This window comes from Camelus bactrianus, chromosome 4, assembly GCF_048773025.1.
Source record: "Camelus bactrianus isolate YW-2024 breed Bactrian camel chromosome 4, ASM4877302v1, whole genome shotgun sequence".
NCBI classification, from domain to species: domain Eukaryota; kingdom Metazoa; phylum Chordata; class Mammalia; order Artiodactyla; family Camelidae; genus Camelus; species Camelus bactrianus.
Genome location: NC_133542.1, coordinates 29,744,977 through 29,760,340, shown reverse-complemented (window position 1 = coordinate 29,760,340; position 15,364 = coordinate 29,744,977). Strand labels below are relative to the sequence as shown.

The following is a 15,364-nucleotide window of genomic DNA, read 5'->3' as shown; positions in this document are numbered from 1 at the left end:
GTCATTTTATGATACTACTCAAATAAAATGCCTAAGTGTTAGCAATTATCATTACTATTATTCTCATTATCATTATTACTCTAGCCTGGTATTTAAAACTGTAAAATCTTACTTGCAAGACGTTTTCCTCAGCACCATTGAAGAGAAATATGATGGCGTGATGTAAGGCTTCTGAAGACGTGGACAAGACACGAAGGACTTCCAGCAACACGGAACAGCTAACTGCATCATCACTGGCACCTTTAAATCAGAGGAACAGATTTGCTTCTGAGATTTTAAAACCTTTACAAGATGAACCATCATGGAAAAAAATGGAGTTTTCTCATCAACGAAGCATCACAACAGCCTCAAGGAGCATAGTTCTGTGAACATAAGGTGACAGTTACACCCACCAGCAGTAAACTCCATGAGGGCAGGAATCTGCGGTTTGTTTGCTGATTTACCCTCAATATCTAGAACTGTGCCTGACCCACGGCAGTTGCTAAATTATTATTTGTTAAATAACTAGAGGGGATTGAAAGCAATATGGAAAACTGGCATTCTCATCACCCAGAGCAATTTGTTTTACTCTTTATCCTTATCCCACATCCTTCGTAGCATTCTCACTCCTGGTGTTCACAGCTTCCTATATCACCTCCAACTAGCCACTCCTTTCCTGCTTGTTTTCCTGCCAAAATCATAAAAGATACAGACCATTCCACATTTATAAAGGGATCAGTTTGGTTACTGTAGCATTTTTTAAGGTTCTCCAAAGGTATCATGTGATGAAAAAGAACGAAGAAGACACCTAATCTAGTAAGATACAGGAAAGGAGACCAATGACCTAGGAAGTACCCCTGATCCCAGCACTGATAAAGCAGAGGACCTCATCAAATCACTTAACCTCTTGATTCAGAAACCTTATATTATTAATTAAAGGTAATTATAAAGATGACTTTAGTGCCTTGACTTTTTTAAAGTACTATCAAAGGTACTTAAAAGAACTGACTGGATATTTGATGATATTAAGGAATTATTAAGTTTTTCAGTAATTCATGGTTTTATGAGCATGTCAAAAAAAAAAAAAAAAGTCCTTAACTTTCACCCATATAGACCAAAATACTTAACAGAGTAACTGATATAACTGAGATCTGCTTCAAAATAGTCAAGGGTGGGTCAGGGCAGAGAAGAAGCAAGACCAAACTGTTGAAGCTGGGTGACAGATTCACTCAGGTTCATTAAACAGTTCTCTATTTGTATCTATTTGAAATTTTCCATAATGAAAAGTTTAAAGAACAATCAAAGTAAACAGGCACATAAATAATCCAAGAAAGAGCATTTCTGGGTTTACATACTGCAAGGCAGGGTGCTACAGAGATTAGTGTGGGTTTTAGAGTAAGAAAGACTTGGATATAAATTCTAGCTCTGACCCTTTACCTTACTATTTCCTGGTCTAGAGGGCAGGTTAATGATACCTACTGCACAGGTGTGTTGTGAGGATTACAAGATAATGCACAGTGCCTAGCATGTGGTAGGCATTCAATGTTAGTTCTTCCTTCTCCTATTTGCAAACTTAAGGAAGGCTCTGCAGCCAGTGAAAATGCTTGGTTTGGGCGCTGTTTAATTCCAGGCCCCATTCCTACTTGAGAAGAAACTACTTATTAGCTATACTTGTCTTGGTAGTGATTATTGGACAGTAATTTAATCAAAGTGGAACAAAGTAATAATTACCTAATTACTATCCAGCAGGAAGTACATGTAGCTATCAGAAAAAAGTGCCACCTTTCAAAAAACCAAATGAAATAAGTAACTTTGAGACTGTGAGTTACTTTTAAATAAAAAGCAAGCAATAAAATTTTTCCTTATTCAAAGGAAGAGAAAGGGATGTTGAAAGATATTTATCTCCACAGCGTTGATTAAAAGTTAAACTGTCCTTTTATCTTCCTTTATTTTAATGGCTCTGGTGTCTGAGAACAGAACTAGAGAAGGGGAAGGTATCTTTAAGAAAGTGACAGAAATTAGAGGACAGTATCTATAAGGGCTGCACGGTCCCTTTCCACTTAGAATTAACCCTGAAATTGAAGCCACCCCCAGAATAACTCAATGTCTCTTCTACCAACAACTTGGAGCTAAGTAGCAAACCCAAGAAGATACTTAAGGACTTTCTGTGGGTAACATTACTCCTAATTGGTATCAGCTCCTGAGTTCCAGACACCTTGCTGAGAAGTACCTTTTAAAAATAATCATGCTTCAGTTATTTCATTCACTAAAAAGGTTTAGGTGATGGTGTATTTTATGAATGTTTTTAAAATTATTTTTTTAACAATGTATTAATGACAGAAATTTCCTTGAGACTGTTGGTATAGGTATTCTCACAGAAGTTTAGTTAAAAATGGGTTCCAATGACCCACAAAATGCCATTCTTTCATTATCGAACTCCATATATGTTATTTCCAACATTTGGCACGATTTGTTTGTGAGACTTGTATACAAATCTTTCTTATACAATGCTTTTAAATAACCATGGTGTTAATCTGTCCCTTCCTAGATTGTAAGTATTATTAATAGTGAGCATTATTTTATTACCGCTCTGAAATGGACATAAAAGACCACCAATTTCCCCAGCACACACAGGCTATTTCTGACTTTATAAAACAGATGAATGCATACTGATTTTTGTAAAAGCATGTTACATTCTAAATACAACTGGCAAGATTTCTAATTAAAGATATCTTAGTATAATTTAATCAAGCACATAAATTTTTTTAATATTTTGCATAACTCTAGATGTTTCTATTCGGTCTAGTTTAAGTTTAAGCAATCTGGAAGTATTTAATAACAATTAAAAGCAAAAAAAAAGATTTTTCATGCCAGTTGCTTTTCTATTTTACTTGCATTTAATCCTCATTTAAACCTCTAAGCAATGCCATTAGAAAAAGTACTATTCTTACAGATCAGAAACTGAGGAAAGAAGTTAGTTTGCGAAAGGGAACATTAACTACATCCTAGTACTCTCCTTCCTTTCAAATATAACTAAAAGAACTGCCTAGCCAGGAAACCCAGTCCTGGCCATGTCTCAGATCAGTGGTGTTCAGCTAAGCTTATTCCTATGTCAATAAGGGGGCTGAACCACATGTCATCTCACTGTAAAATGCTACTATTTTCTGTCCTTTTCTGTTTACAATCTCTAGCTACTGAAACCTTTTTCTGAGGAAACTTATTTTAAAAAATGGAAGTTCAATTTAGGAGATACTCATTCATCCAACAAATATTTATTGTGTCAGGCACTGTCCTAAACAAGTATTCTATTTTGCCAAAGTATTTTCAGAGCAAGATTTATGGATTAATGAGATAATCTAACAGTATGGCACCCCCAATATATTCTCACTTTACAGGTGGACAGAAACTGCTAGGAGAGCGAGCCTCCAAACCATGTGTTCCTTGTAGGCCAGGACTATTCCTTTATTCCATATCCCCAAAGGCTAGCACAACACCTAGCTGAGTAAACACCTAAAGTGGCAGAACCTAACTCTAGGACTCAGAAACACACACTGGTAACGCTGATAAGACAGCTTCAGTCTGCCAGAAACACTCAATGTCCTGTCACTGCGCTGCTAGCACTAATATTTAAAAATTAAGTAAATAAAGCACTTGAGAGAATACAGGAAGGTAGATCTTTAAGTGATACTATTCTAATCATCATGCCTTCCATCACAATGAAAAAGGGTTCGTCTAAGAAAATGGTGCCCCACAATTGCTCAAACAGCATGTAGTTAACCAACTTTCTGGGCTGTGATGACTTCAAAATGACTGAAAAACAGGTACATACCTGGTGAGTTCGCCACTGAGTCAAAATGACAGTTAGCCAGGACAGCATGCTGGGCTCCATCTCTGGGTTCCAGCTTTACCGCAACGTTGGTGATGTTGTCATAATAGCTTGTAAACCCTCCCAAGAAGTCAATGCTAAAGGAGCCTGTGGGCCTCTGTACGTTGACTGAAATCTTGTGAAGGCTGTTGCTTTGAACTTCAATTAGTTTAATCTGTTCCAAAAGGTAATGCACCGTCAGAATTTCATTTTCTGGACTCCCTGTAGTCCTGGGGCCAATGGATGTTATGTGTTCAAGATAATCCCTGAGAGCAACCAAAAGAATCATAATGACAAGGCATGCTAGGCTTAAAACTAACACAGCACAGAGCAACTTTTCCTCTACACTCCCCTTCCCCAAAAACAAATTATTTGACTTCTCACATATAAAAACACTGTCTTTATAATTTCAGATACCATGTTAAAATTGCTTGCAAAGTTCCATTTTGTCTTTCATGAGTTCATCCCTTCAATTTTCTTCACCCACCCCACTCCCAACTTCTCCCAATCACCATATCCAATCAATACAAAAACCAGGGATTTTATTTAAAATATGTAACTACCGTAGGCTGGACAGGAGAGAATACAACTTCATTGTGTCACACTCTGGAGGGTTATTGACTCTGGGTTACTGATTCTAAGTAGCAGAAACCAATGAGCAAAAACAACTAAGTCAAGAGGCTAAATAAGCAAAGAAAAACTTCTGATTTTAAAGAATGGACCCAGCCCTCCTAGTGTGCACACAAGGCCTAGTAACTTCAATTCAAGCCAAAACCAACTCTACCCCTAAAACAAACAAAAATTTTTTTATCTTTTCACTGCATTCCAAGTGGGAGGAAAGTGGGGTGGAGACGTGTGTTCCAGAAAGTCTTTAAGAAAATAAGCTTTCAGCACTTTGTATTTAAAAGAAAAAGTTTTATGAGACACAATGGCTGTTAAAACTCTGCTATTTTATGATTTTAAGACCTTTGACACACTTAGGTTACAACACCTTTGACTTAATCACGTGTTCTAGCATACTTAAATATCTCATTTTTAATTAAAAACAAAGTCAAACCTTACACACCAAGAACCCAAGGACAAGCTCCATGAAAATGGGAACTTCTGAGACTGTAAAATTTTGAACGTGCAGTCTCCCGGGGAAAGCCTCCATAGCTCTCAAGTTTGAGACCCGTGACCCTCAAAAACTTGGACCACTGCATTATCCGCTTCGGACACCTTCCCAAAAACCAAACTCACACAACGGTCGAGGTACACAAATTTCCCTTTCGTTTCATCTGGAAAGTAGGAGGGGTAGTCGAAAGAGGAAGCTGCTCTGGAAGATGGGAGACGACTAACAACCAATCTTACGCAGGTGAGGCAAAAAGGGGGCGGAAAACTCGGAGCAATCACCTTAACCACCCGCACCTGCACCACGAGCTTAACAAGGTACCACACAAGCCCCGCGTCCTGTAAACGGGGACTCCAGAAGGGGGACGCGCAAGGCCACCCCACGCCACGTGCAGCCAGGCGGGGCCGGCGAGCCTGGGCGGTCCCGCAGGGACGGGTGCACACCGGTGCGGTGCCCGGGGCCACAAAGGGACTCGCAGGCCGGGCGGGAGCGGCGGTACCTGGCTCGGCGCGCGTCGAACTCCCCGTGGTGGCCAGCGGTCCCGCGCAGCACGAGCTGCTGCAGCGACAGCTGCACGAGCGCCCGCAGCGCGAGCAAGTAGAGCGCCAGCCCCAGCGCGGCGCGCGCCTCAGACAGTCCGGTCCTCGCTCCCCGGCTCGCGCCGCCGCTCCCCTCCGCGCTCCGCTTCCGCGTCCTCGCGGCGCAGCCGCACGCGTCCGCCAGGGGCTCCTGCGCCGGGGCCTCCCTCTCCGGTTGCGGCGCGGCCGCCGGACCGTCCCGGCGTTCCCCTCCGATGCGGTGCCGCCTCACGGCCCCCGACTCCGCACTCCACTCCATAGTCACGAGCGCCAGCCGCCAGCCCAACCGCTTCGGCCCGCGACAGCCCGGGAGCCGCCGCGGCCGCCGCAGCGCCTCCTAGTGAGCGGACGGAAACTGCAGAGGGCCAAACTTGTTCTGATTGGCCCGCCCCGCCGCGCCGCGCCGCGCCGCGCCGCCCCGCCGCGCCGCCCCGCGCCTCAGGTTCTTTGGGCAAATTGCCCGTCGGCGCCGCGGCAGGGGCCCCAGCTGTGCGTGATGGCTGTGCATTCTTGTGCAGGGTCTGCTGTGGTACAGAGATTCATAAGTGGAAAGATACCCATAAACCTGGAAACGTGGGAAAAGAGAAAGCGCTTTTAAAAGAATGCACATGGTGCATCATTTATGCATCATAAAGAAGGCAACGGCCCGGCTTTCAGAAACAGAACAGCCTCTGGAAAAAGTAAGCTCCCGGCTCTTCAGATTAGAAATAGGGTTGCGCAGAGGAGGCCTAGCTTCAGGCTTCCACATACATGATCTAATCACAGATCTTCATAACCACGTCGGGTAGCAAGCACTATCATTGTCTCCATTTAACAGACGAGGAGAAATAAGTTGTTATTTTTTGAATACCTGCCATGAGCCAAGCACTGTGCTAAGTGCCTTAATAACACTATCTCATTTAATTCTCATAAGAACCCTGACAAGAAAATATTTTTATTCCCACTTAATAGCTGAAGAGCTTATAGGTAACAGATGAAGAACTTGAATCTAATTCAGTAGGCTCCCCAAACAGCATTCTGTTCCACTACTGAATATGGCACTCTGGAAAGAAAGGTTCGGAAAAGATATTCCACCCTCCATGTCACCGTGGGTTGTAAGAGGCAGAGCCTTGGTTTTACTGTAGATCCTAGTGAGCATTTAATCTTCCGGCCTGCTGGTGCCGCCAGCCTCTCTGCTTCAGAGTTCTGTGTCTCCAGCATGGAGTTGATGTGGTACCGTGTCTTTTAACCTAGAGACCAACTGGTTAGGTGCATTACCCTAGGGTCTGCTCCCGCCCACTGCTCCAGCCCTTGGAGACCAGGACGCTCCTTATTCCCAGCTCTCCAGCCACACTGACCTCTTTCACCTTTCACCATCCTCCCTGCTCACCATCTTTCCTTCTCCAACAGGATCTTCTCACAGGCTGAGTTGTCTGGAATGTTCTTTCTCCCCCTCAGTGCCTAGTTAACCCCTATTCATCCTTCAAACCTCAGTTTAAGTGGTAAGTACCTCAAGCAGGAATCTCCTAATCTAATTAAGCCAGTTTCTCCTATTTGTAGGCTCTCAGGGCACCTGGTATGCATGTAAATATTTAATATCTTCTCCATTAGGCAGTAAGCTCCATGCAGGCAGGAATTATGTCTAGTTTTGCTCACCCTTTTATTTCCTTCTCTTAATACTATAGTCTTAAACATGGCATGTCATATGTAGTCAATAAATTTTACTTGATCATGTGAATAAATGAGTACATAATTTTATAGCAGCAGCATAATTTTAGCTCAAAAGATCCTTTTTAGCCTCTAATATTCTTGAGAACAAAGGCAATATCTATCTTATTTATTCATCACTATGTCCCCAGTACTTAGCTCTGTGCCTAGCCCAAGGTCATCGTTCGATACATATTTATTGAATGGGCAAGTGAATATACATTGTCTTTTATAAGAACCAGCTGTCTTCCTATCTTGTTTCCTTCCAAAAACTCAGTACCTCCACCATCTTTGGAAGGTAAAACCTCAGAAACTACTCTGTCCACTGCAGCATAACAAGATGTAGAGGTTGCTGGTTCCTAGGAGTAGAGCACAAATGTCTCATGGTCTTTTAATCTTTACTTATTTTATGCTGTGACTTGCTGGACTGGGTAGCTGTCAAAAACCTGTCCTCTCAGGAGTTGCGTTACTGGTTAAGTCATCTGAGCTCTCTTTTTCTAAACAGATAATATATGTTAAGCATCTCTGACAATATTCCATGGGAGGCAGTGTACCATAGTAGAAAAAAAGCCTGGCTGCAGGAGTCACATAGATCTGAGTTCCTGAATCACCCACCTTCAATACACCTGGCATTATGCAAGATAAAATCTCAGTCTCATTGTCCTTATCTGTGATAATGGAGATAATGCCTGCCTTAAAGGGCTTCAATGAGGATTAACCAGCTAATCTATGTGAAAGATTCTCACACATAAATCTCATTAAATACTATTTTCCAGAATATTCCTTCTTATGCAATCCCTTAAAGATTGGATTAAAAGCCATTTTCCTATCATGAGAATCACAGAGCCCACCATAGGTGATAGAAGTTATTATAGTTGGGGTCTTGGAAGGAAGTCTTTCCCTAGACTTATGTAAATGGTATTCACATTTGAATATTTTTAAGCTACCAGTTGTTGGCTATCTACTTTGTGTCAGGGGTTGATCCACGTGCAGAAATAGAGAGATGAACAAATCAGTGTTTCTGCTTTTCCAGAGCTTACATTCTAGTGGGGAGATAATAAATCAAGCTATAAGTGTGTGTGTGTGTGTGTGTGTGTGTGTTCTATTTCTTTGTGAATAAAATGCCAGATAAAGGGTTATGAAGAAAGCAGAGAACTGAGAGTGACCAAGGCTGCTGTTTTAAGTAGCATGATCAAGGCACATCTCTCTGAGGAGATGATATTTGATGTGACCTGCATGAAGTGAGGAATGGGGCCATAAAAGCCAGAGGAGATAATGTTCCAGGCAGGGGGAAATGAACTGAGATGTCCAGAAGCAGCATGGAGTAGGGCATGTGGTTAAAGGAGACTGAGCATAGGGAACAGTGATAGAGATGGTCAGAGAAGCAGGCAGGGGCCAGTGCAAAGAGGGCCTCCTGGGTCACAGCAAGGACTCTGGAGTGATTTTGAGCAGTGAAAGGTCATGCTTTAGGTTATGTTTCATGAGATCACTCAGTGTCTCAGGGCCGGGCAGAGCAGCACAATGACCACACCTAGATCACAGAGGCTAATAAAAGACTTCGCTAATGTCTGGCCTTTGAAGTATTTGAGGCCATTAATCTGCAGTTTTAATTGCATGGGAAGTAGACCACAGTCAATTGAAACACATACTCTAGTTCCCAGATATCAAATTGTGGATGAGGACAGAATGGGATGTGAGAGTCTTGGGTGGCCCCATCTTCTGAGCCAATGATCAGTGGGATTTACTCAATTCATCTGGCTTGACAGACAATTATGTTTTTCTTATGTGTCCCTCTGTGACAAAGTGAGAGCTAAACCAGCTGACAAGCATTGAGATGTCCCAAGTCTCTTCTGTTTTGCCATCTCTCCGGGATGCCCTAGTAACCTGGCCAAGATGAGTGGAAGGGCATGCAAGCTGTAAGGAGTCAGGTGAATTGCCAGTCTCTATATTTCACAGAGGTCATCCCATGGCCTGTGTGCCTCCTTCCTTGGAAGAGGGCTACAGGGGCACTTAGTGAAAGTTCTCTGGGACTTAGGCTGGCAGAAGGAGGACTTTTACCTGATGTTACAGTGACATTAAAATCAAGGGAGATGAAAAGACATGAGAAGAGAATCCAAAGCAGTTGTAAAAGACAGAGCAGATGTCAAAAGCAGACAGATAGAGTGAATCAAAGTTTGAGAAATCAGGACCAATGATTACAAATGCAAAAGAGATCTTGGGAAAATACTGTAGACAGGTCCTGCTGTCTACTGCTGGGTTTAAAGTGCTCACATAGGTTGTATGAGGGTGGCCCAGCTTTGTTTAAAGGGCCAGGGATGGGGCTCATGTCCAGGTTCAAGGGACACCATTAGTTTTTTGTTTTTTTGGTTTTGGGGGAGTGGATTTAGATCCTTCAGGCTTAAGCAGGTGCCTCAGGGTGCTGGTGGTCTTCCTGATTACGGAGCTCTGCAATGGAACATTTGGGAGCTGGTGACAATGATCAGCTACAGGAAGAATCTCCAATAAGCCAGGCAACCTGGGAGCTGACAGTGCTGGTGGAAAGGAGTTTTCTAAAGAGCGCAGAGGCCAGATCTGTAAACCCCCTTTTTCTTCAGAGCTTTTCTACCCTCATAAGCTGACCTGTCCTTGGAGCTTAGGAAGAGGGCAAGGGTGCACCACTCTTTCCTCCCCTTCAAACTCCAGGTGGGCCCCTCCTGCTCCCTAGTCCCTGTTAGCTGGTAGCCACATAGGAGGTAGAAAACCAGTCCAGTTGCTTTATTAGCTGAAGCTGCCATATCCAATTACCCTTTTCTGAAGACAGTTGGAAAGGAGATTCCCTGATTTTGGAAGAGGCTATATCTGGCTAAAAAGACCTTTTGGAATCAACTGGGGTGAGAAAATTGGCTCTGTTGAGGGGGAAAAATTGAAAACATGCCATATTATACACCAAAAACCCCACAACAAAACAAGTAAAAATCAGAATTAAACAACTTTAACTGATAAAAATAAGGTAAACATAAGTAATTATAATAATTAAGATTCAAAATGGCCAAGGACCCTTTAATCAAAAAAGAAGTATAAGAAATCATAAAGGGAAAAATCACATGTTGACCACACAAAATTGAAAACTTCTGTATGTCAAAAACAATCACCAAAAAGTCAAAAAATGACAAACTTGAAACATTATTTTCAATAAATTTTTAAAACAGGAGACTAATGTACTGTATACTCTGTTTCCCATTTTCTGTCCTGATAGATTTAATGTATATATTTATAATTTATTATGTTATTTTATATTATATAATTATAATTTAATAGATATATTTAACTCAATATATAATAAAATCAGTAAGAAAAATACCAATGCCTCAATAGGAAAATATGTAAACCACTCACGCTTTGTATCAAAGGAATACATATGAAAATGTAGACCATTTTTAACTTCTCACATTGAAAAAGGCTTTTGTGTCATTTTAAATTATAATATGCACTGCTGGCAAAAGTTTGATAAACACTTTTTATATGATGCAGGTGGAATACATATCAGAATGCCTTTCTGGAAAGCAATTTGGCAAGATGTACCAGGAGCCTTAAAAGAATTCAGAGCTTTTGATAGTGTTTTCATATATAGGAATATGTAGATGTGATAAAATTTTAAAAAGAAAAATGCAAAAGAATGCTCATCTGTAAAAATCAAATATGTGGAAATGACTTTAGCATATAAAAACAAAGGTCAAATAAATTACATCCAGAGTGTGGGACATCATGTAGAATTAAATACAACATTACCAAAGTCTAGTCAATAATGTGGGAGAAATGCTCGTGTTATAAATATTAAGAGAAAGGAAAAAATACACAAAGCTGAATAAAGAATATATTTATGAATATTAAATATGTGGAAGGAAATACACAGCTGCAGTGACAGTGGTTATCTAGGGGTGATTTTTTTTTCTTCTGTATTCATTTCTCTGTCTTCCACCTTTCCTACCATGATCTTAGTGTTCCCTTTAAGAGCCTCAGGCTGTGAGGTCAGGCTCCTCAACACTGTGCCTTGGAAGACACTTAAAATCTGCCACATTTTCATCCTCAGGAAGGCAGTTTTTAAACTGATTCCAGCATGGATGTGATCTAACAGGGAAATGCAGTGTCAAAACCTCATCTCTGGCCTGAGATCCTCAAGTACATTTCTAGACTAAAAGGTTTAGGGTAAAGCTTCAGGAATTAAGGAATTGCTGAACCAATAAAAAAAAAAACAAAACCTTTTTTGAGAGAATTTTCACTTAATTCTCATTCTTTAAATTCAGCCTGTGACATAAGAGATAAGAGAAGAATTGGTGTGTAGACTTTTAAATGGCTTTGAATATTGCATTTTCTCTTCCCTCCATCCATAGTATATTCCTTGCATTAGAGGGAAAGAGCCCAAGAGGGCTCTGTACCTGGGGCTTTGTCTGCCTTCCTCCCCGGGCTGCAGAGGCAGGTGAGCCAGGACAGAGACGTGTGACTCAGCAGTTTGGGTGTTGAGGGAAGCTGACTTTGAGCTGGAGCTCTGTTATTTTAGACAACTGAAAAATTAATGGGCACATATGGTGCCAGGGCTTAGCGCATCTAGAGTGCACACCCGGAATCCCCATCTCTGAGTAGCTGTCTGCTCTGCAGCCCCGGTGTTCCTCTTGCAGGCTCTGTCCTGGACCTGTTTTTCTTGGCTTGTGAGCCTGTGACCTTCATCAGATCTTTACTAGCCAAAAATAGCCTCTTCAACTGCTGCTTCTCCAAGATGCCCAAAGGAGAAAAAGGACAACAATGGATCTTGGATGAGAATAACAAATACCACTCAAAGTGTAGTCTGAGGACCATATGACATGAGAATCACTTGGGGACCTGCTTTAAAAAAAAATCTTCTTTCTGTGTCCTACACACCTACTGCATCTGACTCTCCAGAGGTAGGGCCTGGGAAATTGAGATTCCCACATAGGCCAAAATGGTAAACCACCAAGCCATCGAGGGTCTTTATCTCATCCAAGATGGCACATAGGCTGCTGTGAGTGGAGCCTAGGCCAGATTGCACCCCCTCACCTTTGTGGAGTCAGCATTGCCACTGCCACCTTCTCCCTCCCTGCCATACCTCACCCCCACCCCAAGTGGCCAGAGGAACTGTAAGCACCTTGTTACACCTCATGAGAAAAGAGGGATGCCAGAGGCAGAAGGTGCACTGGTTAAGAGTGTGGGTTCTGCACTCAAACTGCTGCCATCTGTGCTCTCTACCATGACCTGCTGTGTGACCTCCTTAAGTGACTTATTTAACCTTGCATTTCTGCAGTTTCTCCAACTGAGAAGTAGGGCTAATAGGGCTGTTTTGAGGGCCTAGACCGGGAGACCTGGCAAGAACTCAAGATGTGACAGCTGCTGCTTCTATTCTGTGGTTCAAACTTTTTTTCTGCAGGACATTTGGAAGGTGGAGAGAGAACATCTCTGGGTCTCTGACTCAGTTTCCAAATCCTCCAGTCACTCTTTCACAGGTGGCTACATGGGTGAAAGGAAATTAGAGAACTCGGGAACAAACTCTTTCATAGTAACTCTAAGTTGTGAAAGGCAATTTGCATCCTTAGCCTGAGGGAAATGTAACTGAGCAGGATCCTATTGTCATCCTCGGTGACCATCTGATATCTGTAATGGTGTTTGTAATTGCTTAACTGTGTAATAGTTTAAAGGGTTTTTCTCATGCTCTTGCTGACAAGGGTTGGACTAGAGAGGAGGGAGGCTTGGGTGGTCTGTCCAACCCCCTCATGATGCTGTGTGCAGCGGTTATGCTCAGGGCCCTACTCTTGACTGACCCCAGTGCCCTCCTCTTGACCCCTCATGGTTTCCTTGTATCCTGTTGTTTGAGCTGCAGGCTTCAGCCCAAAGCAGGAGATCCCAGGCCTCAGTGTACTTAAAATACTAACAGCATTTATCAACCTGACTTTAAACTGCACAAGTTTTTCTCTAGAGCTCTTTTCCAAAGAGTTCCTTCCTATGCATCCTTTGTTCTAGGTACAAGAACATTAAAAGAGTCCCAAAGCCAAAGATGAACTTCATATCCAGCAGAGAGAAGGGGACCACTGAATCCACGAAAACAAGGACAACTTTGCAACAATTGTTCCCTGTATGCTATCTCCATGAGATCTGCCCCTTGAACTCTTGAACTTTTACTATAAAACCCCCTGCCTTCTCTCCCCAGCAGGCTCATAGTCTTAGAGACATTAGCCCACTGTGACCTCCTTGCCTGGCAAAAAAATAAAGCTGCCTTTTCTACTTTATCCAAAACTCTGTCCTTGAGTCTCAATTCAGTAAGCAACATAAACTTGACTTATATCTTTACTAAAGGGCAACTGCTCTGCTCTCTCCACCCCTTGAAATGCATGCATTCACATTCCTCCAAGTACATTCCTTTTTATTCCTGCCTTCTCCATGAGAGGGTTTGTAAAAAACCTGTTTTCCTCTCTTATTGCAAGTCTTGGTCACCCTTGGTACATAAGCAGTCAATGAGAAAAAGAATCAGAAGTACCAAGAGGAGGTACTCTATTTTTTAAAATAATAAAAATGTATTCACAATATTATTCAGTCATAAAAAGGAATGAAGTGTCGATACATGCTACAATGTGGATGAACGGGGAAAACATTATGCTGTGTGAAAGAAGCTAGACACAAAAGGTTGCATATTGTCTGATTTTGTTCACATGAAATATCCAGAATAGGTGAACTCATACAGACAGAACACAGATTGGTAATTAGCAGGGACATGGAGGAGAGGGGAATGGAATCAAATGCTTTATAGGTACAAGGTTTCCTTTTGGGTGATGCAAATGTTTTGGAACAAATAGAAGTGGCAGCTTGCACAATATTGTGAATGTACTATTGTATACTTTAAAAATGCTTCATTTTATATTATGTAAGTTTTACTTCTATAACAATAAAGTTTTATTCACTATAAAATTTTCACAGCTGACTATATAGTAAGTGGAATTTAAAAAGAATTCTTAGCTCCAGAGACTGATGCCTGTCCAAGTTCAAAGTTACAGTAAAATGATTTGCTACTCAAGTGTTATTGTTATAAATTATGATGATAATAATCAAGTGTTTGGGTTTCAATAGCCTCTTATTTCGAAGCAACTCAGATTGAGATTTCTGCTCTGAGGGTTTTTTGGTTTTGTTTTTGTTTTTTTAAAGAAAATCAATAAGCAGATCTGGAGAGATGCTGATCTTTAGAGAAGGCAAAGGAAGGAGCTTCATTCATAGCCTCACGTTTTTTAAACCATTTCCTCCCAGATTTCTCCATGGTTCTAATTTCTGTTAACATAAAGAGCTACCCAAATATCCTAGGCAGAGGTAAGGCTAATCTTTAAGGGACTCCTGCAAGGCCCTTAGAGAGATTCAGAAATAAAACCCAAGTGAATGTGCTGTTATGTCCGCAAGGTGGTTGTGACCTATTTGGAGTGACGAAATAGAGAATTTACAAACCATTTTCTGAAATGAGCAGATAAGGTAAGAATAAAACAGTTGAGATTAGTGTTGCAGGGAGTGGTAGGAACTGGGGTGAACTGTGACCCCTAAGCCCCACCTAAATCAGTAACTATTGCTCAGTGAAATGCAGGGCTCAACATAGCCAGGTCTTCTAGTAGAAATTTGGATATTTATGTGAAATCATTATCCTGCTGATGTTGGAAACTAATTTCACAAAGAGGAGATCATTATATGTGCCAAACAAAACAGGTCTGCACACTGGATCCTGCCCACTGGCTGCCAGTTTGGAACCTCCAAGCCCTCACACCTCTAAGTCCTCAAGGACACATGTGCAAAAGATAAAATATTTCTCTGAGTAAGAATCAGATTATACACAGACTTCTTAGCTCTCGATTTAAGGGAAAGTTGACAGTGCTAGAGTAGATCAGATATAGCCAGGCCTCTTTCTTCTCTTCTTAAGAAGTGAGTCTGCTCAAATGCTTCCCCCTTCTATTCCCCCTCCCCTGCTCCCTGCCCCCCACCCCCATCTTTATTTTGCTTTGAACACACTGGAGCATGAAACTGAAATGCAGTTATAGCACTGTTCCACCTTCTTAGAGTCTGGACCAAGCCTGGGGCTCTGCAGCTATATTTACTCTCTCTGTGTGTCCGGTGGGGAGGAAGCAA

The 15,364-nt window shown here is 41.8% G+C and overlaps 1 protein-coding gene and 1 long non-coding RNA gene across 2 annotated transcripts in view; one reads left to right on the top strand and one right to left on the bottom strand.

Annotated features, from left to right (window-relative positions):
* ERMP1 (endoplasmic reticulum metallopeptidase 1) overlaps positions 1-5,884 on the bottom strand; it is a 49,434-nt gene extending 43,550 nt beyond the window's left edge. The window contains exons 1-3 of the mRNA XM_074361601.1: positions 5,455-5,884; positions 3,809-4,110; positions 113-240 (exon numbers count right to left, since the gene is read on the bottom strand). Coding sequence (XP_074217702.1) covers positions 113-240; positions 3,809-4,110; positions 5,455-5,792 — 768 coding nt within the window. The 5' untranslated portion in view covers positions 5,793-5,884. The remainder of the gene's footprint in view (positions 1-112; positions 241-3,808; positions 4,111-5,454) is intronic.
* A 112-nt stretch (positions 5,885-5,996) lies between these two features.
* LOC123618470 (uncharacterized) lies at positions 5,997-14,032 on the top strand. Its single transcript, XR_006726905.2, has 3 exons — positions 5,997-6,213; positions 6,923-7,014; positions 13,229-14,032. It is a non-coding gene; the product is annotated as an uncharacterized LOC123618470 (long non-coding RNA).
* The last annotated feature ends 1,332 nt before the right edge of the window (positions 14,033-15,364 follow it).